Source organism: Cebus imitator, unplaced genomic scaffold, assembly GCF_001604975.1.
Source record: "Cebus imitator isolate Cc_AM_T3 unplaced genomic scaffold, Cebus_imitator-1.0 Scaffold37, whole genome shotgun sequence".
NCBI lineage: Eukaryota > Metazoa > Chordata > Mammalia > Primates > Cebidae > Cebus > Cebus imitator.
Genome location: NW_016107352.1, coordinates 228149 through 255321, shown reverse-complemented (window position 1 = coordinate 255321; position 27173 = coordinate 228149). Strand labels below are relative to the sequence as shown.

General features: G+C 34.1%; 1 protein-coding gene across 1 annotated transcript in view; it reads right to left on the bottom strand.

Annotated features, from left to right (window-relative positions):
* VPS50 (VPS50 subunit of EARP/GARPII complex) overlaps positions 1–27173 on the bottom strand; it is a 127887-nt gene that overhangs the window by 77334 nt on the left and 23380 nt on the right. Inside the window, exons 6-12 of the mRNA XM_017525102.2 lie at positions 26657–26727; positions 25841–25958; positions 25723–25758; positions 24506–24588; positions 9894–9936; positions 8398–8496; positions 5012–5152 (exon numbers count right to left, since the gene is read on the bottom strand). Coding sequence (XP_017380591.1) covers positions 5012–5152; positions 8398–8496; positions 9894–9936; positions 24506–24588; positions 25723–25758; positions 25841–25958; positions 26657–26727 — 591 coding nt within the window. The remainder of the gene's footprint in view (positions 1–5011; positions 5153–8397; positions 8497–9893; positions 9937–24505; positions 24589–25722; positions 25759–25840; positions 25959–26656; positions 26728–27173) is intronic.

The window sequence follows — 27173 nt, the reverse complement described above, 5'->3', positions numbered from 1 at the left end:
TTTTCACTCAAAAGAAGAATTTCTCTTTGGGGTTTTATACTAATAACAAAATAAACTATATCTTCTACAGGGATCTTACTAAAGATATTTAAGAATGAAACTTTAAAAGCCTATAAGAATGGAACATTAGATCAGTATTATATTTTGTCTTTCTATGATGTACTATTATAAAGCACCTGTGCTAATATAAAGTACATGGCTCAGAGAAGGTGCTCAATGTTGATTTTCTTTCCCTCTCACTTAACCTAAACAGACTATAATTGTGTTAACACCACACCAGTTGGAGACAAATATGGCAATCTAATTACTCAGGAAATACTTCCAATGTGCCAGACACTATGAAAACACATAATGAAATGACTTCAAAAGATTTTTCTAACAGAAACATTTTATTTTCCCCCAAATAATGTATATGTGTGTATGTATACATGTGTGTGTATATGTGTGTGTGTGTGTGTGTGTGTGTGTGTATAGAAAAAAAAAAAATATATATATATATATACAGAGAGAGAGAGAGAGAGAGAGAGTTTTTCCATGGTGTATATTTTTACTACATTATGAAATTCATCATAAAAACAGAACTCAAAGCTCATTAAGATCATTTGGAAAGGAACACTTTTAAAAACAGTTGAGAAAACTTCAGGCAGCCTAGCCAACTCTATTATCCTAAAATTAATCAATAACACCCTAATTAGCATCTTGAAATAAGCTCCCCAGGAAAATCCATCAGTCTGCCAAAGAAATGTTATTTTTAAAAAGGAAAAAAAAATGCTTATGAATACTTCACAAACTTTCAAATAAACCACAAAGGTTTCTCTACAAAAGTGCTATATTAAAAGCTTCCAAATGTTGTCTATAAATCTCTCCGCAAATTGATGTAAACATGTAGAATACATCAAAATGTAAATGCAATCACAAACAAGGCTTAATTTTTTAAGTAAATAAAAGTACTAGTATGAGCCCTTTATACTGTCCCTTCCAGAAATGAAGTATATTGAATTTTCATTTGAAAATCTTTGGGTTTCAAAAAAATGTACCCATTAAAAAAAAAAAAAAAAAGAACTGAAACAGCTGGTGTAAAAACAGTAAATCAATACATTTAAGAAAACCAGGGAAAACTGACTGAAAGATAACCTATAAAAACTATGCATGTAATTAAACCATTCAAAAAACATGGTTTAGTGAAGAAAAAAAGTACATTCAACTGCAAAATGATTTCAAAAAGCTCAAAACCAACTAAATTTTTAAACTCAGAGCAATGGTGAATGGAAACAAACGGCAGAAATTTCATTGGGAAAGGATGCTGCTGGCTTGTAGAACTTTGAGGTTCTCTATACCAGAGTAAATAAAAATGGAACACTAATTTTCTACCAGATTTCTTTATAAAGAAATTTTTTAAAAAATATCTAGTTTAATTTCACTGTTGCTCATTTAGGCTGATATCTAAGAATTGTTTAAAATGATACTATGAATAAAGCAAGCAGATGATTATCTCTTTTCATTTCTACTCTCTTTCCATTTAAAGGAAGCACAATTATTCCCTGTTCACAGGAACTCAATCTCCCTTTTACTCTGTACCATTCATCTTGATTTTCAATGTTATTTTTAAACTCTATTTACGATTAAAGACTTCATTCAAAATATTGCTGTGGACAGAGAAAACAAACTGCCAAAATGCCTAGACTCTTTCTTCTCATTTCATGGCACAGTCAACACCCTGCACATCTTCTGAGGACTCTCTCGTTTCTTGCTTACCTGATGCTCCTCTGTCACATTTGCTCTCCCATGAATACATCTTCAATAATTATTATCAGTTACTTTTAATGAGAGGCTAAAATGATCACCCACTGCCACATATTGAAAAATAAGAAGCTTACATTCTAATATAAGGTTCTTTCACGAACTATCTCTCTTGCCTGAGTTATGCCAGAGCCTTGATATTTTTTCTCACCAGGAAAATACATTTAGATTTCTTTTCATCAGCTTCTTTATTCAGCTCCTAAGGGTTCCCTCTATCTTTCCTCTCCTTAGGTAATCACTATATTTTACAGAACTCAGTTACTAAAAGTTAACATCTTTTCATCAAACTAAGTAAAAAAAAAACAGAACTGGTAAGAAATAATTTCCTCCTAATCTTACCTGATTTAAACATCAAATATGATTCAATATTATGAAATAAATTAACAGGTTACAGAGAGGTTTCTGCACTCACATCTGCCAGTAGCAGCACTGACTATGAGTCTTGAGGTTAACTTCTAGGAGGCCTGAGATGATTTCTAAACTTCTTTAATTTTTTTATTGAGAACAGCCAAAGAAAATGAGTTACCTTAATATGCATCGTAATCTTCACCTTATTACATTAACTCCTTTCTTAAAAATAAATTCTTCCATGAAGCCATCACTAATATTTGATATTATTCTCACCACTTCAAAACTACTTCAACTAATGTTTTAGCACAGCTTGAATAAAAACCAAAAATGTAAAACTGTGTTAGATGAATAATAATTTATGTGCCTGCTGTTGTGTTTTCTATGACTTCGCTTCAGAATATTGATAACTGGCTTCCTTAACTTAATTTTACATACATGTATCTCACCTACTATCATACATACACAGATAATTTTATAATACAGTACCATAAGTTTCTTGAGGATAATTTTAACAATTATTTACCAAAGATGAAATTAAGGATAAGCTATTTGTTATATGATAATTTAAATATACACAGCTACTTCAAAAGATTATTTTACAGTCAGCTTTTTTTTTTTTTTTCTTTTTTGAGATAGTCTCACTCAGTCACCCAGGCTGGAGTGCAGTGGTGTGACCTCAGCTCACTGAAACCTCCACTTCCCAGTTCAAGTGATTCTCCTGCCTCAGCCTCCCCAGTAGCCGGGATTACAGGCATGTGCCACTATATCTTTTTTTTTTTTTTTTTTTTTTTGTATTTTTAGTAGACGCTGGGTTTTGCCATGCTCCCAGGCTGGTCTTAAATCCCTGGCCTCCTCATGCTGGGATTACATGCATGAGCCACTATGCCTGGCCTACAATCAGCTTTTTTTTTAAGTGAAAGAAACTAAGAAAAAACATAATGATATAGTAAACACCTTGAGCACAAATTTTTGTTCATAAAAATATGTAAGCCAAGTATTACATTTCAGCTTTTTATTATGTAAATGTGCAGAGGGGCTTTCTCAAGAAGCATGAGCACAATATATGTCTCTGACTTTTAAAAAAGCATATAAAGTGGTCAATAAATGAAAGTACAAAATATACACATACAAACACAACAGATTTAACCAAATTTAAAAAGATGAAAGGACAGAAATCTAATTTGTTTAAAATGTTTGGTTTAAGAGTTATTTTCTGCTTTAACAGAAAAAAATTGCTAACATAATAAATTGCTTTACCACCTATTAGTGATAGCAATATTCGAATTTAAAAATAAAAATTATTAGAATAAAAAAGGTGATTACATAATTTAAAATATATACTATCAAAGTAAGAACATATATAAGAAAAATAATAAACAACACAATTCAAAATTATTTACCAAATGATAACTATACTTAAAACTGAACATTTAAAGACATATTAAGCAATTACATCACACTTAGTTTATAATCATAAAATCTGTAAAACGTCCTTATGATTTATACAATCAGTTTAAAAATATATTTTTTGCCATATTAACATACATACACTGTCGTTATTAACTTAATCTTTAATACATCATATATAATCACACCCTTCCAGAATACTTATTGTAGCTCAGGTATGAAAATCTCTCTAGTACCCAATAGACATGTAATCAGCACTTCCGACAAAGAAATTCATTAAAGGATGAAGATTACTTAAATTTACACTAGTTCCTGAACACAATTACAAAACGGAATAGATATCTACTTAACTAGAAGTGTTATAATTTCCTGAGTTGACATTAGAGAAAACTCAAGGATGTCTCCAGTCAGAGACAGTGCATTCTTAGGCTAAAATGGAAGAGATCATGGTAAACAATGACCTCCACATCGTTAAATCAAGTGGTCAATCCTGTAATGTCACCATATTCAGACCCAGCAGCATCTGACATAGGTTCCATTCTTCTTGAAACACTTCCTTCTTCATGCTGTAGTGACACTACCATCTCCTAGTTTTCCTCCTTACACAGCTAGTTGCTCTTTTTAAGATTCTTCTAGTCTCACCCCTCTATCTAATCCCTGAATGTCATGAGGCCCAGGACCCTCATGTCTTCTTTATTTACACCCTTTCACCTTAATCTTCTTACCTGGTATCAGGGCTTTAAATACAAGTAGATGCTGATGACTCCTAAATTTACAAACTCAGCCGTGATCACTCTAGGTGCTTCTATGCAAATGCCTCCTCAGCAAGTCCACTTGAATGTTTAATAGATATCAAAACAGACACATGATTTTTCACCAAGTCCTGTTCCTTCCCACTCTTCCCCATAAAAGCAAATGGCACTACCATTCTCCCAATTATTCATCATTCTCTTTTCCTCACACTCTACATCAGCAGGACCTACTTCAAAAACAGAACCCAAGTCAGTCCACTTCTCACCTGTTGGGTTATATTACCTAAAGACCTAAATTTCTCTAAGAAGAAAAAGAAAAAAACCAGTTACAGATGCTGACAAAGACAGCATTTATACAGAAATCTGTATAGAAAACCAGCAATGATGGTTGCGTAGAAGCCTACTAGATGCAATCATAGAAGATAATTTGGAGCCTGAGAGAGAAGGGTAAAAGAACCTATGAGATGGTAAAGAGTTGATTGAGAAGCAATCACACTCCAATCTCAGTAACCTTTACCATTTGTGTGACTCAATCCTCCAATTTCTCTATAAGGAAAAGAACAACTTGGGAGAAAAAAAATTTTGGCAAAGATTTATTTTTATTTTAGTAGCATTTTCAACTAGCAGGTGCCAAGATAAAGAAAATATGAACTTAAAATCTAAAAGAAAGATATATGAACAGTAATTAAGTCACTACATACTGTACAGAGATCCTTATATTGCAGCTTTTGGAATTTTGTGTCTGTGTTTCCTGCACACAGTTCCACATATCCAAGAACAACTTGAAACACGGTGTTGTGAATGGCTTGGGTGAAGTGCATATGAAGTTGATCCATTGCTGTCTGTGGAAAGAAAAAACATACAACATAATTTCACATTAATAAAATAAATAAATTTCAACAGACTGAAAACACCCAGGGAAACATCTTTTCAAATAATAGTTACAACACAAAGATTCCTATTATTCTCAGATGTATAACTAGGTGTTATAATTTGCAAATAACCCTTAATATAACCACATTATCACAGCACTCAAAATAAATGTGACTTGTGATCACTGCTCTGTTGTTCTGTATTTATAACTGGTACTTATCTTACTCTTTCTTAAATATGTTGTACATAACCATATTTCTAATTACCCGCTGCATCGTTCTGCATGCATTGGTTCTTTTATGTCATTCAGTGCACTTCTCAACGGTAATCTTCTCAGGGAACCTTCCATGACTAGCCTATATAAATCAGTACTTTCTATCACTGCATCCACATACCCTGATTTATATTTCTTTGTAGCACTTGTTACTACCTGACACCATATTCATTTACAGGCACACCTCGCAAAGCAAATTTTTTGGTTTCCTAGTGCATATAAAAGTTACATTTATACTGTACTGTAGTCTATTTAAAGTGTGTAATAGCATTATGTCTTAAAAATCAACATATAAACCTTAATTTGAAAAAAACTGCTAAAAATGCTAATAATCATCTGGGCCTTTAGCCAGTCAATCTTTTTGCTGGTCAAGGCTCTTGCCTCAATGTTGATGGTTGCTGACTCATGAGGGTGTTGGTTGCTAAAGGCTGAAGTGGCTATGGCAATTTCTGCAAAGACAATGATGAAGCTTGCTGCATTAGTTGACTCTTCTTTTCACAAACAATTTCTCTGTAGCACGCAATGCTGTTTTTGATAGCATTTTATCTGAAGGAGAACTTCTTTCAAAACTAGACTCAATCCTCTCAGACCCTGCTACTGCTTTATCAGCTAAGCTTATGTAATATCCCAAATTATTTCTTGTTACTTCATCAATGTTCATGGCATCTTCATTAGTAGGTTCCATCTCAAGAAACCACTGTCTTTGCTTATCCATAGAAGCAACTCTTAAATCCATTCGAATTTTATCTTAAGACTGTAGCAATTCAATCACATCTTCAGGCTCCACTTATAATTCTACTTCTGTTGCTGTTTCTACCACATCTGCAGTGATTTCTTCCACTGAAGTTTTGAACCTCTCAAAGCCATCATGAAGGCTGGAATCAGCTTCTTCCAAACTCCTGCTAATGTTGGTATTTTGACCTCCTCTCATGAATCACGAATGTTCTTAATGGCATCTAGAATGGTGAATCCTTTATGGGAGGTTTTCAGTTGACTTTCCTGAGATCCCAGCAGAGGAATCGCAAATTTTCTTAATGGCATCTGGTAAATCCGGAAGGTTTTCAATTTACTCTCCCCAGATCCATCAGAATAATCACTATCTATGGTACCTATAGGCTTAAAAAAATGTATTTCTGAAGTAGTATGACTCAGAATTACTCCTTGATCCGTGTGTTACAGAATAACTGTTATATTAGCAGGCATGAAAACAACATTCATCTTCTTGTACATCTCCATCAAAGTCATGGGAGACTAGGTACATTGTCAATGGACAGTAATATTTTGAAAGGAACATTTTTTTCTGAGCAGGAGGTCTCAACAGTGGGCTTAACATGTTTAGTAAACCATGCTGTAATAGATGTGCTGTCATCCAGGCTTTGTTACTACACTTATAGAGCACAGGCAGAGTAGATTTAGTAATCTAAAGTGCCCTAGGATTTTCAGAATGATAAATGAGCAATGGCTTCAACTTAAAGTCCCCACATGCATTAGCCCCTAACAAGAGAGTCAACCTGTGCTTTCAAGCTTTGAAGCCAGGCACTGACTTATCCTCTGTACCTCTGAAAATCCTAGGTGGCATCTTCTTCCAATAGAAGGCTGTTTCGTGTACAATGAAAATCTGTCCCTTAGTGTAGCCATCTTCACTAAGCTTAATCATTTCTAGGTTTTGATTTAAAGTGAGAGATCTGAAGCTATTGTAGGTTTTAATTGGCCTAATTTCAATACTGTTGTTTCAAAGAATAGAAAGGTTCAAAAAGAGGGAGAGAGAAGGAGGAATAGCCAGTTGGTGCAGTGGTCAGAACACATACAACATTTGTCAATTAAGCTCACCATTTTATATGAGCATGGCCCATGGACTACAAAACAATTACAACAGTAATCTCAAGTGTAAATAACGCAGTATCTAAAAAGCACAATAAAGTGAAGTGAAATAAAAAGAAGTATGTCAGTATCCCTCACTAAAAGGTAAGATACATAAAACCCTATATCCAGACACCTGGAGCAATGCACGTAGGAGGTACAAAAAATATTTATGGAATGTAAGGCTTAATGTTATGGGGGAAATGAGAAGTTATAATCCTATTTTCAAAGGTGTTTAAACATATCCCTCAAAATTGCTAAGTTCTTTCTTCTTGGATTTTTTTTCTTGGGTATAGCTTAAGACATGAAAATCAACGTACAATAAACAGTAAAATTTATTTATTCAGGTTTCAAAATGTAGAGTTTAAATTGTTTAGTAAATTCTTAAACTTCCTTCTAAAAGAGGGGACCATTTAAGGAAAGAAAACATTTACATCTATAATATTAAATGTTGTCTAGGTAAACATATAATCCTATACAAACAAAAAAGTCAATTAACTTTCAAAACCATGGCACCTGTTTCAAGTTTTTCAAGGAAGCCCTTGAACGTTAAAAGTATGCAAAGCCATACCTTATGAGAGAATTTATGATATTTCGGGGATAATGGGAGCCTCTGAAATATCTGATAAATAAAATCAACCTGTGTTACAGATAAATGTACAAAATGTACAATGTTTACATATCATTTTGAGGGAGTCATGCTGGCCTACCTAACAACCCATGAAGCTGCAAATTAGGAAGTCTTGTTTCAGAACCAAGAGCTGAGATAAAAGGAACTACATATTGTCTCCTACTGAATTATCTTACAATATACTTTTTGGAAAATCTACATAAAATTGTGAAAATATTAACCCTGACAAGTACTTCATAGTTGAAAATAAACTACTGTAATGTTTTAATCACATTATATACATTCTGAATCTAAGAGAACAACCATTTTATCATTGTTAATTCAGCATAAAAATGTACTCCATTAAATAAAACTTTCTAAGGACATGAGATTAGTAACATTCAGACTTAATCAAGAAGGACAACAAATTCCTGATTAAAGAAAAATGCAAACATCCTTTTGAAACAAACCTGTGTTTTCCCAAGAAGTCGATAAGCTTGTTGAACCTTGGTATAATGGTTAATGTCAAAATTCTTGCAGATTTTGGAAAGAGCTACATCCAACTGTTCCTATGAAATTAAAAGAAGAAGCAAAAAATGGTTAAGGAATTACGTTTTCAAGGAAATGATAAGAAAACATTAACACTAATCTCTCACTTTTAGTTAATATTTAAATACATTTACTATCATACCAGATTTCAAAGTCAAAAACAAATTTAAATAAAGTTATAAATTGTAATTGTAAATTTATTAGCAACTATAATCAAGTTTACCAACATATTAACATGTGAGTTTCTATGTCTTAAAACCCATGCCTAGTGTTTTACAGGAAACAAAATAATAGTTTTGTAATGAATCTTATTCTTATTACTACTTAATGTTTCCTCAATCATCTGCTAAAATATCATATAAACTGAATTGGAGGGACTACTGGAAAACAGCAGAACAATCTTTCTGTAATCAATGAAAAGGAATTCTCAACAAAACTATATTGAATTGAAAAGTATATGCCTCAAGGTTTAAGCTTTAATATCTAAATTACTACACTTTATAGATTTCTATCTCAATGATTTCACTTTTAAATAAGAGCTTTTAATATAAATACAGAATGATACTATTAAGAGTGAAGAAATACTGAGCTCTCAAAAGAAAGCTTTCATTAAAATGTTCAGGGAAATGTTAACTTAAGCCACTCAAAGCAGTTGTTTTTGTAACTATCAAATAAACTGTCATTCTCACAATTATTTAATAGGAAATAATTGCATTTGTGGTCAAAAATCATTTTCACAAAAGGTAATTAGAAAGTCTAATCTCAACTTTTATAAATACTCTTATCAGGAAAACAGTAAAATACTAGAAGAAACAAAATATATTTATTAAAATGAATACCCTCCTTTGCAAAGACTGACAAGGAAAGAGATGAACTCTGAATATATGTAAGAGGCAAAACATGCTTCATACTCACAATCACATATCTCTGTCTTCCTAGTTTCTACATTTTTGATGAACTATATGAGTATCACTATGAGGTTTAGGAATTTAGGGGGATTTTCATCAGCCAATAATCACTTATAAGTAAATTAACCCACTATACCAAATAATAAAGTAACTGATAATTGAAATATAATAGAAAGTATTTAAAAATAATAAAGTAACTGATAATTAAAATATAATAGAAAGTACTTTGACTATTATATCATTTATATGAGAGCATACCTATGACAAATAATTTGGGAATTTTTCTGGAAACGGTAATATTGTCAAATGCTGTTTTGGGATCCCATAATTTACAAGTAAATGTTTACACTAACTTGACCATGGATAGATATTCCAAATGAAAATCAAGAAATACAGAAAACTAGAGACATTGGTAATAACATGAAAGCCAAAACACAGTGTTGCGTCTATGCTATTCAAAACCTTCTGAAAAGAAAAAGCCATTTAACTTAGGATATAATCCTTCTTACCTCAATCTGTTCCAAGGTATCTTGCAGCTTTGAATTCAGTTCACTATTTAAAAAAACAGAGTTAGATGTGTCTATCTCTAAAAGAGACAAATTGAGTGCTAATTAGATACATACTAACTGAATAATAAATCAACAAAATCAAAGATTAAGAGTATGAATAGTAAGACATGCTGCTGATTCTATATATAGACAATGCCACCAGCAACAGGATTTTGTGAGTAGAATATCTTCAAGAATCTACAGATCAAACTGAAAAAACTGAAGAATTGAAAATTGACAACTTTTATGAGACTGGTGTGCTGCCTGCTGCACTGAGGAGACAGGTTGACAGCAATTTTTAAAGAGAAAAAGGATAGCCAGGTGGGGTGGCTCATGCCTGTAACCCCAATACTTTGGGAGGCTGAGGCAGGCAGGTCACTTTGAGCTCATGAGTTCGAGACCAGCCTGGATTACAGGGCAAAACCCAGTTTCCACAAAAAATACAAAAAAAAAAAAAAAATTAGCCAGGCATTGGTGGCTCATGCCTGTAGTCCCAGCTACTCAGGAGGCTGCGGCTGGAGGATCACCTAAGCTCAGGAAGTAGAGGCTGCAGTGAGCTGAGATCACATCATTGCACTGCAGCCTGAGTGACAGAGTGAGACTCTGTCTCAAAAAATTTTAAAAAATAATAATAAAGAGAAAAATATAATTTCAAAGTCAAATTTCCAAAATAAAAATAATTTCTATATTATTACGAATAAAGATTTAGAAAACAGTATTTATTTACTATTTTTAAAACCAAATACCTGGGAATAAGTCTAACAAAAAATATGCAATAAAATACTGAGATAAAGTAGCCTTAAATACATGGAAGTATATGCTATGTTAACACATTTTTGTTGTTGTTGTTGTTGTTCAGAAATGGTTTCACTCTGCTACCCAGGCTGGAGTGCAGTGACATGAACATAGCTCACTGCAAGCCTTGATCTCCTATGCTAAACAGATCTACCCATCTCAACCTCCAGTAGCTGGGACTACAGGCATGTGCCATCACATTTGGCTAGTTTTTTGTTTGTTTGTTTTAATTTTTGTAGAGATAGAGTCTTGTCACATTGCCCAGTCCCGTCTTGAGTTCCTGGGCTCAGGTGATCCTCCTACCTTAGCCACCCAAAGTGCTGAAATTACAAGTGTGAGCCTATTCATCTGGCCAGTGTTAATATACTAAAATCTTCAATATAATTCTCACCAAAATGATCTATTACATTAACAGAAATTCTAACCACAATCACAGGTAGCTTTCTGTGTGTGTATGTGTGAAAATTAACAAGCTGCTTATAAAATTTAAGTAAAAATGTAAAGGGCTAAGAATAGTCAAGAAAATCTTGAAGAACAATGTGGAAGGACGTATACTAAAATAGGTTAGACTTATTAAGTTACTGTAATAAGATAGCAGTGCTGACATGAGGATACATAAGCAGATCAACAGAACAGAATAAAAATAAAGGAAAAAAGTCTTCAGATCTATGACAAAGAGGATATCCAATTGGCTGTTAAACACATAAATAGTGTGTCTACATAAACAATGTTTGTGTGTTTAATAGCCAATTGGATATCTTCTTTCTCAGTGATCTGAAGACTTTTACCCTTTATTTTTATTCTGTCTGAAACCTACTGGCCATTCAGGAAATGCAAATTAATACTATAAATACACCATAAAAAATGAATGAGAAGAATGGCTAAAATACTTTAAAAACGAAAAATGACACCACCAAATGTTGACAAGGATGTTGAGCAAATGGAACTACTCCTTTGATGCTAGAGGAAAAGGAAACTGACATAACCTCTTGGAAAACCCTAGTATCTAGTGAAACAACACACAGTCTACCTCCCAGCAGGTCTAGTCCTGGATATATACTGAACAGAAAAGCACATAGAATGCTTGCAGCATTTTTTTTTTTTTTTGAGACACAGTCACTCTGTCACCCAAGCTGGATGCAGTGGCACAATCTTGACTCACTGCAACCTCCACCTCCGAGGTTCAAGCGATTCTCCTGACTCAGCCTCCTGAGTAGCTGGGATTACAGGTGTGCATAATCACACACGGCTAATGTATTATATATTTGGTAGAGAGGTGATTTCACTGTGTTAGCCAGGATGGTCTCCATCTCCTGGCCTTGTGATTCGCCAGCCTTGGCCTCCCAAAGAGCTGGAATTCGCTCGCCTTGGCCTCCCAAAATGCCCCAAATGCTTGGCCTCCCAAAGGCGTGAGCTATCATGTCTGGGCTCAGCATTATTTTTAATAGGCAAAAACCTGAGACAAAACAATTGCCTAGAATAATCAGATAAGTAAAGTGTGATATATTCACACAATGAAATCCTATAGCAATTAAAATGTATGTGAACCCCAAAAATGTGTTTGGCAAAAGAAGTTAGCAAAAATAGTTATATACTGTATGCTTCCATTTATTTAAAGTTCTAAACAAGCAAAACTAATTTCGGTGACAGAAGCCAGAACAGTGCTTACCTTTAGAAGAATGACCAGGATGGGACATGAGAGAAGTTTCTGGGCTGTTAGAAATACTCTGTTTCTACTTCTGGGTGGTAATTACATATCTATGTTTACTTTATAAAAATTTACTGAGTTATACACTTAGGACACGTGATTGAATCTAGATTTTTTCCCCCTTTAATTCTTACTAGGTCAGTAAAAAACAATTAACAGAACTAACATTGTTTGAATTACTATATCTCATTACTAAAAAGGATGTGATATCTAAAAAAATAAATGCAAGCAGAGAGAACATATTTTAACAAGAAAGAATAAAACTTTATTGTTTTTAAAATAATACAAACAAGTGAAAGACATTTATCACACCAAAATCAGACAAACATTTTAAAAACTGCTATCTACTGGTTATAAACTTGACTCTCAAATTCCTAGCAGCCAAAGCAAAAGGGAGGGCCACAGTACATAACTCAGTGTCTATAACATAAGAACATATCAGTAGCTCAAAGGGGAAAAACAAGGCCGAGTGCGGTGGCTCACGCCTGTAATCCCAGCACTTTGGGAGGCCAAGGCGGGCAAATCACAAGGTGAAGAGATTGAGACCATCCTGGTTAACATGGTGAAACCCAATCTCTACTAAAAATACAAAAATTAGCTGGGCGTGGTGGTGCGCACCTTAGACCCAGCTACTCAGGAGGCTGAGGCAGGAGAATCACTTGAATCCAAGAGGTGGAGGTTGCAGTTAGCCGAGATCATGCCACTGCACTCCAGCCTGGAGACAGAGCAAGACTCGGTCTCAGAAAACAAAAAAAGAAATCAAAACAAAAATATAAAAATCACTTTTGTTGGCATCAAGTTCTGAGAAAAAATTTTGCCAGGTCATGATCTCCAAAGGCAAAACACCCCTGACAATATCCTTATAATACATACAATAATGGGTTCCTTACATTTGCTTCTTATAGAGCCTTTCAATGCAAGATGAAGAGATAATACCAGAATGAGATAGATGTATAGACAGATATACATAGCAATCTGTCAAAAAAGTAAAACCAATATAATACAAGTATACAGTTTTTGATGCTCTTAAGAATAAATGTCCAAACATCTAGAGGAAGTAGATCATGTTCTGCAAATAGGATAAGCCTACTTTGAACTGAAGTTGAGGACTGGAGAGTATATTCTCCAGTAAAAACTGAAAGTGAGCAAAACTATATCCTTTGACAATTAAGAGTGTAGAGCTGATACCTTATTAGAAAAATTAAGATCTCTAACCAGAATTTGTGCCTGAAATATAGCCAAATCCTCAGATATAGATTAAGGGAATACTTGTAGGTAGGACTGAAATTTCCTTAAAAAAATTATTCTAGGATAATTCCTGCCCATAAAGTAATGAATGGATAAATAAGTGAAGAATGAAAACTATTGTCCCCAAAATAATTCCCCCAAAAGGATAGCTATGATAGTGCCTTAACACTTTCAAAGAACTAAATAAATCCTCATCCAACCCCAAGAAAACCAAAACAAACAAATCAGTATCTTCTCTCCGTCAGAGCTGTTCCTTCTCCTGTGTTCTCTGTCTCAATTCACAGCATCACCACCTACTCAAACAAAGCTGAAAATCTCAGAGTCATCTTGCATTCTTCTCTCTATATATGTAATTTGTAATCAAATCCTGATGCTGCTACCATTTCATTTCGGTATTTCCCATATCTACGTGTGCTTATCTTTACTTAATTCTGTGTCCTAAATCAAGCAATTATCACCCTTTACTTAGGGAATATAAATCATTCTATTATAAAGATACATGCATGTGTATGTTCATTGCAGCACTATTCACAATAACAAAGACATGTGAATAGCAAGAAATGGAGTCAACCCAAATGCCCATCAATGATAAACTGGATAAAGACGACGTGGTACATATACACCATAGAATACTATGCAGCCATAAAAAGAAATGAGATCATGTCCTTTGCAGGGACATGGATGATGCTGGAAGCCATTATCCTCATCAAACTAACACAAGAATAGAAAACCAAATACTGCATGTTCTAACTCATAAGTGGGAGCTGCACAATGAGAACACAGAGACACAGGGAGGGGAACAATATATGCTGGGGTCTATCAGGGGATGGGTGGGGAGAAGAGCATCAGGAAAAATAGCTAATGCATGCCAGACTTAATACCTAGGTGATGGGTTGATAGGTGCAGCAAACCACCATGGCACACATTTACCTATGTAACAGACCTGCACATCCTGCACATGTACCCCAGAACTTAAAATAAAATAATGAAATAAATAGCCTCCTAACAAATCTGCACATGCAACACACTTACTTTAAATCAATTCATCCATTTATTTGACAAATACCATCAACCAAACTTTGTATAACATCCTTCAAAAAGCCGTCAGAAATAGCTCTGAGCAGGGGTCTAACTTCACATTGGATTTGGTCAATATTCTACATGATCTAGCAGACGCAGTGTTGTCAAAATGTTTGTATGTGAGAGACTTTAGGCAAGGCAAGTGCTCTCTAGTCCTGTGGGCCCTACCATCTACTGTTGTCTTACATTTGGCAGCCTCACGTTTATGTTACTTGCCTGGTCCCTAAATACATCTGAGTGCAGCTCTTCGTGTTTTGTTTTGTTTTGTTTTTTTTGAGACGGAATCTCGCTATGTCACCTAGGCTAGAGTGCAGTGGCCCGATCTCAACTCACTGCAATCTCTGCCTCCCACTGCAATCTCTTGAACCTCCCAGGTTCAAGCAATTCTCCTACCTCAACCTCCTGAGTAGCTGGGATTACAGATGCTCACCACCACACCCAGCTAATTTTGCATTCTTAGTAGAGATGGGATTTCACCATGTTGGCCAGGCTGGTCTGGAACTCCTGACCTCAGGCCATCTGCCTGCCTCATCCTCCCAAGGATTATAGGCGTTAGCCACCGTGAGTGCAGCTCTTAATTAGAGCAAAACAAAACAAAAACAACAACAACAAAAACCACACATTTATCTCCTGCTTTAAATCTTTTGGCATCTCCCTATTAAACTAGGGAGAAAAGCCCCAAATTAGTATGGCATGTAGATCTTTAACAATCTGACATGAAAAATTAACTTCCCATTTGCTTTGCAATGCCTATATTTGAGACATATGTACTGTGCACAGCACCTGAAACAAACTCCAGACTTTCACACCCTCAGTTCTTGTACATAGTGTTCACAATAACTAGAATATCCCTTCTTCCTTTCTCACTCACAAACAACCATCTATCTTTCCAGGCTTAATTCAAATGCCATCTTCTCTGGGAAATCCTTTCCTGTTAAGTAACTACCTCCATAACCATCATAAAACTCTGTTTATAGCATCCTGTATTATAGTAAGGAATACCTGTGGCTATGTCTCCAAGGCACATGCCTTTAAGGCACTGTAGCTTACTCACCAGTGACTCCCCAGAACTAAATTTACTACCTAACACAGACAAGGTAATGAATATTCTGAGTCAAATTTGCAATTCAAAGAAAAATGGCAAAATTTTGCCATCATTCCATCAGCCCCTATTCTCTACCTTAATAAATGAAACTACAGAGATAGAAGGAAAGGGAAGAGAATGTTTTAGAAGAAAAAGAACCACACTGAACTCTGGGTCTGCAGGTGCCTTAGCAAGAAAAGAGACAAGTAAGAGTTAAAGACAATTCCAATATCACATGGAGTTCAAAATTTCACCCAAGGCTGATCCTAGAGTAACAGATACAGAGAGGCAAGGATAAATGGAATAATGAGTAATTCAGAACTGGTAAACATATTCCTTTAGGGAATATTTTAAGTTTGGGGGAAAAAGAAATATATCTGAATTCATTCACAGGTAAGAGCAATGGTTTGTTCAACTTCTCGATCAAAACAAATGGGGTTTAGTGTTAGTTTATGAAATTATAATAAACCTAGATGTTTTTATGGTAGTTATTAAAGGTAAATGATTCTATATTCTATTTATTAAGATTTAATGCAAATGTGGTAAGGTAAATAGTATGTAGAAAATTATAAACATAAAAATCTATAAATCAAAAATTTAGTTTTATTAAAAATACTTTCAAAATGTACAACTGCAATTTGACAACAATTTATTACTAATTAATAATATATATATAAAAGTTACATGATTAAATAATGGACATTAACTGTACAGCTTTTAAAGAAGCTCTTAGCTATCATTTAGAAACATGAATTCAAGCCATTTTGATCAATTAATCAAAGTATGTTAAAAGGATCCATTCATAAACATTTTGATAAATAAATGCAACATTATGGTCAAAAAAATTAGCAATTTTAAGATGGAAGGCTAAAAGCCTTTAAAAGCTATCTGCAAGCTGAATGGAATGAAACAAACAATTCTACAAAGCATTTTTACCATCACTACAGGAAATATTAAAAATAACTTAGCCATACAGAAAGAATTAATAGTGTTCTTTAAACAGCTGATTTAGGACACACATACACTTGCAAGAATGAGTCCTAGAAAGGTTGCATATAAATCAAGATTTTGAAAAAATCTGACTGTACAAAAAGACAAGATGGCACAGCAATAATATCTTAATAATCTTTCCCCAGTCTGTTATTAACAAACCATATGATTTAAGTCACGTCCTTTAATATCTCCAGGCATCAGTTTCCTATATAAAGGTGGGCTAGAGAGAAAGGGCTGCTTTCAGTGCTAGCGTTTCATGATTCTTTTACTTGCTGAAAACATGTTACTCAATTGCCCAATTTGTACATGGTTCAGTAAAGTTCTAAAACTTTAGAATTAGCTTAAGTAAATGTTCTTCCAAGTTTATACTGTATATCCATGGCCCAAAGACGTTGACATTCCAGTCTGTTTAATCAGAGCCTATTCCAGTGGTTTTCAATCTACTTACAGGAAGCAGAGAATTTATCAGGACATCTCAGAGAAAACCTGATTTTTAAACTCTCTGAAGCTAAACCAACAACTTTTAAGTACCATGAAGTGCCTATATGATCCTTCAAATCATACATGGGCTATAATAGAACTCCTAAGATCACTTTGGATCTAACTAGATCTCTGTCTTTACTTAACTTTACTTAACTCTGTCCCTAACTTTGGCTGGGTGAGGTGACTCACGCTTGTAATCCCAATACTTTGGGAGGCTGAAGCGGGAGGATCGTCTAAGATCAGGAGTTCGAGAACAGCCTGGCCAACATGATGAAACCCCATCTCTACTAAAAATAGAAAAAATTAGCTGGGCATGGTGGCACACACCTGTGGTCTCAGCTACTCAGGAGGCTGAGGCAACAGAATCGCTTGAACCAGGGAGGTGGAGGTTACAGCGAGCCATGATCGTATCACTGCACTCCTGCCTGGGTGACAGAGCAAGACTCCGTCTCAAAAAAAAAAAAAAAAAAAAAAAAAATCCCTGACCTTATCTATTACCACAAAGCTCAGAGTCCATTACTAATATGCTAATATGTTCAAAACATCTCACTTTATTAACTATAATTCTAGATCAGAGATCGGAACCTGAAGGCAAAATCCAGCTGGAAGCCTATGTTTCTAAATAAAGTTTTACTAGAACAGAACCACATCCCTTTGTTTACATTTAGTCTACAGCTACTTTCAGACTAAAAAGGCAGAGTTGAATAGTTGCAACAGAAACATTATGGTATGTAAAATCTAAAATATTTACTATCAGGGCCTTTAAAGACAGTCTGCCAAGCCCATGCTAGAGTTCAGCAGAAGACCTTTTAGTTGGTCAACTGATAAAAGTTAAAACACCGTATATGTGTATATGTATACAGTGTACATGTATACATATACAGTATACGTATACAGTATATGTATACTGTATACCTACAAATTGTGTGTGTGTGTGTGTGTGTGTGTGTATTATTTTTTTAAAATTAGTAAACGGTAAAAGTGGTTTACTCCAGGGATTAGGAAAGGGAAAGTTGAATGGGGCAGAAAGAAAACCCTTTGCATTTTGTTTAAAACCCTCTTGTTTATTATGATTTTTGCCACATGCAACTATTATTTTACATTATTTAAAACAACACAACATGGAAGAAGGAGGCAGAGAAAAATAAGTTAAAATAAAAGATAAAGGAGTGCAGGTGGTAGCATCATAGCATGGCATCAAAAACTTGGTCCAAGCTGACCAAGCAACAAAGACTCAGGATCTAGACAGTGGATCAAGCTGAGGCCTGGCAACCCAGAAGAAACAATCAATGTTCAAATATTACTCAAGGCAGGGCTCCTTAAGGTCTCTGACCTTAGAGGAAGAAAGTAGGCACATCTTGCTATAAATAAATTAAATGCAATAGCGGAAGAAAAGTTCCCAGTATTGCTAAATTTGTAAGCTGCATTCATTTGCCATAGGATGTAAAGACTTTCTACAACCTACAAGTTTCACTAAACTACCAAGATCATATTCTGAGAAAAAATGAAGGGATTCTTGAAAGATTATTAGACATTTAATACATCTGTTTATGTTAAAGTACAGTACTCAACAAACTAGTTCAGTAGTATGCAAACTTCTCAGTGCATAATGCTATCAGGCTTCCTCAAGTAGTTTCTTTCAAATGAAATCCAGTAATAAACCAGTTTTGACTTTTAAAAATCACTTTTTTTGAAACAAATTTAGACAAATTCCAAGTGAAAAAGAAATTAAGTACTTTATTCACAGATGCACTTTAGCATAAACACATTCTGATTCTTATTCTCAATAAATCCCACTAAATGACTCTCTCAATCAACTCAGGAAATGTCAAATAATGTAAAAATGTTCTCGGTCAGTTATAAAAGTGGACAAAACTGGGATTACTGTATCTTTTATTAAAAATGCTGAAACATGGCACATCTCAAGGAAGATACAAGGTGCAGAGAAAGTGCCAGTTCTTTCATTTTTTCAACCAACTGGCTGCATCATTATGTGACAGTCATTCCTTAGTCTACGTGGAGACTGTTCTGAGACCCTCTGTAGACATCAAAATCCATGGATGCTCAAGTCTTTTATATAAAATGGCACAGCACTTGCATATAACCTATCCACATCCTCCTCTGTACTTTAAATCATCTTGATTACTTATAATGTTTAATACAATGTAAATGCATGTAAACAGTTACATTGTATTAATTTTTATTTGTATACTGCATTGTTATTTTTTGTGTTGTACTGTTATTTTTGTTGCTGCTTTTTTCTTTCCAAATACTTTCCATTTCTGGCTGGTTGAATCCAGAGATACAGAAAACATGGATACAGAAGGCTGATTATACTTGGCATTTCATGTATTAAACTACCTAGTCATATAATGTGAGACTTAACAAGATATAGAGTCCATATCTGTTTATGCAGAAGCAAATATGTAAATTCTGTTTTTCCTACTTTCAGAATCAGAAGAGTCAGCCCTAAGTTTTTCCATGTTAGCTACTCCAAGTAACTCTCCTTAGACCACAGGGTCTCTGCTCTCTACCAAAAACAAAAACCTTATTTCCAATAAAGGAGTGATGTGACTAGGAAAGAAAAGAGGAACACACAATCTGCCAAGGAAAAATTAAGAGGTAGACAATCAGGTACACTGTGCATATAAACTTGCTTAAAAAAAAAAAAAAAAAGAGTCACACCAGAATTCAGAAATGTTCTACATCATGGGGTGATTCTCTTAAAAACCATTTCTAAAGGGAAAATATTTATGATTCTCTAGTCATCAACAAGAATTGGAATATATATATAAATGTTTAAAAAAAATGAGAATATATAAATTCAGTTGGAAGTTAATTACTGTTCTTATGATTACTAGAATGCAAAATGCTTGTTCACTCTAATTCACTCAGGTCCAAGCAAAGATTAAATCTTGCCTTTGGCTAAGTTCCACAAGCCCAAGTCAATTAAATACATTTTAAAAATGTGGATGAATCCTGTATGAGTAGGCCCAACTAGAGAGCAACAGTGTACTAGGAAGACCAGAGGAAAAAGAGCAAAAGAAAGAAAAACACACAGAAAATAAGAGGTGTATCTAATTTATAAAGACAAAAATAAAAGAATGTTACAATAATAATGTCTTTTATCTTTCGGACTCAACACGACCCACATATCAATTAACTCTACCCCTATATCCCACATCGTATCATCTACAAAAGAAGTGAATAAACTTATTATGCTTTAGCATATAAACAAGGAGGACCTTTTGTTGTATCCTAGTTAGGAGGACATGGGTATACAGAAGAGAAGAGCTGGGCTAACAGAAGCCAGGCTATCACTGTCCACTTTTGGCTTCACCTTTAACCTCCTGAGCACATCTCTATTAAGACCCCTCTGGCCCATCTCACTGCATCTTTGAAACAGAGAAAATAAAATCAACACTCTTCCTTCCATGACCAAAAAAGAGTAAAACAACAGGTGAAGGGAAAGAGGGAATGGCGTTAGGCAGGTGAGTGGTGGCTGGCAAATGACGCTGTGCTGGTATGGGGTGGAGAAGAAACACTAGCAGAGGGGCTATCATCATCCACCAGACAGCTCCAACTAATCTCTGCTCTCTGAGTCACCCTGACACTGTCACTAAATCACCAAGTTAAAAACACAACTTTATCTAACAGTTTTCCTAAGATATCTAAAGTAAAACCCCATTACAAAGAATTCCTTGGTATGTTTGAATGTATGTGTAATGTAATTTTACCTATTTGCAGAGAATAAGACCAATTTTTCTTATTATCACATGCATTACTCACTTATCTAAAAACAGTATGCTTCTTATACACTGTATTACTGAAAATAAAATAACTATTAATTTAAATATTTTCAGTTTCAACCTTTTTATCTCATCCGATAACTGTAGCCACACCTCCTCCACATATCACTATGTCCATTAATTTAAAAAGTGCTCAGAAGCACTTTTATATCAATTTTAGAAAGCTCAAATAAGAATTTCTTTCAGAGACATTTTTTATAGTTAACACTCATCATGTAAGACATTTACTTTAGCAAAGCTAAAATAGATTTTTAATTATATGAAAGTTTCAACACATCACCTGCTCCCTCAATTTCCTGCCAACAAATTCCATGCTCATTCTTTCCCATTATAATAGATAGTGACCTTTTCAAAGTCAATCTCTGCTATAATCCCTGCAAAGCCTTAGTATATTATTATGCCATTTTATTTTCAGCTTCTCTTTCCCACCAATTTTCAAATATTGATGTTTCTCCTTCATAATTCCACATCTGTCCTCGTCATAAGATTTCCCCACCTTACACTTGATAGTTCAACCAACTCCCACCATATCTGTCCCCAAAAGGTCAACTATGACCTCTCTGTTGCTATAAATCCAATATATACATATTTTCAGTCTTCATTTTGCTTGGTATCTCTGCAACAAAGATTTCATTCCTGGTGTAGACAGTTTCCTATACACAACCCTCATATCCTGGCCTACGTTAAGTCCTCCTTGCTCTTCCTTCAGGTCCTCCTTTAGTCTTGATCCCCAAAGGAGAGTTAGATCCAAATGGTTCCACTGTATGCACAACTTCCTTCTCTTTAAAACCTAAATCTACTGGTGCCTACTTTATGTTAAATCCTTGATAGATTATGCTTCTTATGAAACCAGGGATTATACTGATTACACTGTATGTGGCTTATCACCATACTGCCAATTTCAAAGCAAAGTACCTGTCATAAACACTCTGTAAATACATAACCATCTGAATTATTTTCACCCAGTAAACAAGCTGTTATCATATAACAGATTTATCACTGCAAAATGAACTAAATGGATGCTTTGGTTAAAATGGATTTGCTTTTTTCAGGACCTAGAATGGCTTGTTAGAAATTTCTGAATACATTCAACATACTAAAACTAATTCTCTATTTACTTAACCGAGTAAGTGTAAATGACATCATCAAGTTTCTAATAATGACAGTCACTCTTAAAATGGACAAAACTAAAGTATCACTGGTACTACTCAATTAATATCCTAACCAAATAAAAAATGTGTAACTTCAAGCTGGGTGTATTGGCTCATGCCTGTAATACCAGTACTTTGGGAGATGGAGGCTGGCAGATCACTTCAGGTCAGGAGTTATGTGGACACGGTGAAACCCCGTCTCTACTAAAAATACAAAAACTAGCCAGACATGGTGGTGGACACCTGTAATCCCAGCCACTTGGGAGACTGAGGCAGGAGAAGCGCTTGAACTCAGGAGTCAGAACCCAGTGAGCCAAGTTCATGCCACTGCACTCCAACCTGGGCGACAGAGTAAGACTCCATCACAAACAAACAAATGTACAACTTCAATCTGCATGTTTTAAACAAAAAAACAACATAGGGACTTAAATAGCATCTCTGAGAGGAAACAATCTAGCCCTTAGCCTATAACCAGCAAAGATCTATGATATGAGAGAATTTTTTTAAATTAATTCAAACCTATATTAATGTTTTGCTCTACTATACTATTTTTACTTTTCAGGTACTAGCAAACAACATCTATAACAACAGTGAGTCATGCTCACTGAATGCCAGAATCTCCATTCAGGAGAGACAAACGGAACACAATCTGGGATAGGTATAAATTTAACTTGAAACTGGATTTACTTGGCAAATACACTATTTTACTTAGATTGTACATTTATTTGTGATGGCTTTAGAGGAATATTGGAAACTACACCTAGGGATCAGAGCTTCTCCAAGGTACTATCACAAGTAATGCAAATTCTTCATTTTAAGCAAACCAAAATGCTATTAATAAAGTTAGAAATAATACCAAAATATGCAGTAGCTATTTTTCTATTGTACATTTAACAATAAACAAAAGACGTAACATTAAATACAAAATCACTTAAATATTACAAACATGATTATTATATAAATTAAAATTATACTTAAATTTTCCAAAAGACTTCTTATCATGAGGACCCAAATGCTTGAACCATCTGGATCTTAAAAACAAGCTGCAATAATATCCTTAATATTTATAAGCTGGGAAAAATTAAGGAAGAATTCCCAAGAGATGCAATGGAAATATGAACAGATAATTTATTCTTGTCTACAACTCTATAAATATAGAATCATAAAAAAAGCTCATCATCACTGGTCCTTAGAGAAATGCAAATCAAACCACAATGAGATACCATCTCACACCAGTTAGAATGGCAATCATCAAAAAGTCAGGAAAGAACAGATGCTGAAGAGGATGTGAAGAAATAGGAACGCTTTTACACTGTTGATGGGGGTGTAAATTACTTCAATCATTGTGGAAGACAGTGTGGTGAATCCTCAAGGATCTAGAACCAGAAATACCATTTTGACCCAGCAATCTCATTACAGGGTATATACCCAAAGGATTAGAAATCATTCTACTATAAAGACATGTGCACATGTATGTTTATTACAGCACTATTCACAATAGCAAAGGGTTGGAACCAACCCAAATGCCCATCGATCATAGGCTGGATAAAGAAAATGTGGCACATATACACCATGGAATATTATGCAGCCATAGAAAAGGATGAGTTCGTGTCCTTTGCAGGGACATTGATGAAGCTGGAAACCATAAATCTCAGCAAACTAACACAAGAACAGAAAACCAAACACTGCATTTTCTCACTCATAAGTGGGTTTTGAACAATGAGAACACATGGACACCGGGAGGGGAACATCACACACCAGGGTCTTACAGGGAGTAGAGGGATAGGGGAGGGATAGCATTAGGAGAAATACCTAATGCAGATGACGGGTTGATGAATGCAGCAAACCACCATGGCACATGTACACCTATGTAACAAACCTGCACATTCTGAACGTGTATCCCAGAACTTAAAATGTAATAATAAATAAATAGTGTTAAAAATAAATAAATAAACAAGAAAAATAGAAGCAATTCGATTGGAAAAAATACGAAAAATAAGTTTCAGTGAGGTGACCAAAAAAAGCAGGAATGATAACTATCTAATCTTTCACATCTTAAAACCTATTATTTTTCATTTTATTGTACTACCCATATATAAACATGAATGTTAAACTAGAACTAGTACTTTATACTAGCTTTCAATGTTTATTAACATTGTTACACAACTGCTACATAAAAAGCTGACAATAGAATCTGCTTTAAAACTTTTATATGACCTTACCTTATACAACTGTAATGTTTAAAAGTGCTGGCAGCTTTCTGACATTCAAGGCACAATTGAATAGCTCCTGGATAGTCTTCTTCCTTCAAGATAACAACAACAGGAGTCATTAGACTAGAAACATTTTTTCTTAAAGCCCTTGACAAAAACACATCTCTGTTCATATTCTAACCAAAAGTTACAGAATCAAAAAAAAATTAATTCCTCTTAGATTATCAATGATAGATAAATGACAAAATATAAGAGGCAACTATTTCCAGGCCTAAAATATATATATAGAAGAAATATTTAAAATATTCTATTCCCTCAAAGTAACAGCCTTCTGAGACCATGACTTATGAATAAATCTTAAAGCCTTAGCTGCTTTGCAGGAAAGGTTTTCTTTAACTGTTAACATATCTTCTTACAGTAATGCCTATATAAAATGCTCCAGAATAGTTTGCATTCTGTTTGTAATTGATATTCAACAATTTACCACCAAAAAAATAAATAGTTCTAAAGAAGTAAATTTGGAAAAAAACAACATATTAATAACCTCAGAGTATTTTTATCACCTAACAGTAACTTAATGCCAAATGAATTTTTCATATGAGTTTCTGAAACCCTAGTTCGCGGTAATAGTTGAGAAGTAATAAAATAATTATATGGAAAACCACAAAAACTTTTCCCTATGCTCAATTCTAAGTTGAGCAGATGCAATTCAAACCACTGGTGATACTGATAAGGACAAAGTACCTACCCCAAGGAGCTCAGGTATTATGAGGAAACATACATATTACATTATGCTTTGGTGAACCTTATGACAGAAGTAAACAGAAAATGCTAAGAATGCATCAAAGAGAAAACAGATGGCTCTCTCAGAAAAGCAATTAATACATGATACTGAACATAACTACAGTATCACACTTTCCTTTAATTACTACTATTTGTTAGATTAAAAAGATGTTAATTTTTTTTGTTGTTTGGATGCAATACAATCAAATTGTTAACATTCCAGTGTTATTATAAGATAAATGTTTCCCTAAATACATTTGCTTTTCTAAATGAAGTATATACCATGTCAATAGAAAAAGGCTCCAGAGCAAGTATCTTTATGTATCTAAAAATACTTTATATCATATACCAATTTGAGAAAAATGCACTTCTGAATTTTGTCTGCTTTAATGTTTCCATACAATATCACTACAACTTTAAATTTCCAAAACTTGTTAACTTACCTCCAGCATTTCACTTAAGCGTACATCTGTTCTTTGCTGAAAAAACAAAAATCAAAAGTAAAATCTGTTTCAACCACAAAATTCAGTTTTAATATTTTTTAAAATGACCCATATATACCAATGTTTTTATAGTTCTCAGAGATTTCAGAAGTCCAATCAGCAACTGACGTTTCCTTTGATTTGCAAGAAGTCCTAAACTAGCTTGAGTAAAACCTTCTTTTGCAATATTCAAGTGTCTGCAAAAGTGAACAATAAATAGTTAAATGTTTTTTATTATAATAATAATACTATCTGCACAGAACAATTAGGTAACTAATGAAGCAGTGAAATGGATTACATTAAAACCAAGGATTTAAACTACTATTTGACAAATATACTCAATGGCCAGTCTAAACCAACATTACTCAGAACACCGTGAGAAGATTGGTGCCAATTCACAACCTGCTAGTGGTCTATAACAAAAAAGTACAGAAACTGAGAATAACCACTTAAAACACTTTGTGTAAAAGCTGACAGAATAATTATTCTTTGTGACTCTAATAATTTTTAAAAAATCAACACTGTATTATATGTCTTTCCTTCTTTATTTCATTTTATTACTAATTTGTTTTTATTGCATTACTTAAAAATAACAGCCTGTAACAGATTGGAAATTTTAGGAAGAAAAAAATAGGTCCTTCGCCACAAATAGTTTGAGAAGCACTAGTCTAAATAATACAAAAACAGTAATTTTTTTAAACCCATAGGTAGATTTAGAGATATTTCCCACAAACCCTCTTAGCGTAGTCTTTAGATCATAACACATATTTGCTTAATGAATGATATTCTAGAAACCACAGCCATAATTTAAAAAATCAATTATTAATTATAGATTCCATAGTTATTCTTGAAATATTATCCAGCTTAAAGAACAAAATATCATCAAAAGAAATACCTTCTCCCATTTGTACAGATAACAGCAGCTAATTGAAGACCTGTCTGCAATGAGGTAACTCTTTCAAGTTCCTATGGAAAGATTAGGTACAGGTTATTATCAGAGGTATTTTATTTTTCTTTCTTATTTATATAGTACTCTTAACAAAAACTCTAGTCAGTTTCAAAGAAAACCTACTTGAAAAACAAAGTAGCATCAAAAATACCTGAACTTGAAAACTGTTAGTATATTTTTCACAAAATTTTTAAAGTGACTACTTGCAAATGATTTTCACAATGACAGATGACAAAATATTTAGTCAGTATTGCTTGTAAGGAAATCTAGACCCAACTTGTTACGGACAGGAAGAAACAAATACCAGTAACATATCTATTTAAATGTTTCTACCCAAGAGAACGTCACAAGGTAATTAAAGGATATGGACAAATATGATTTCTGTTTACTAAGATGCTTTGACAATGAAAGTCTTCATTTGAACATTGGTAGACATTTCAATGGATTTTGAACGCTCTGATCT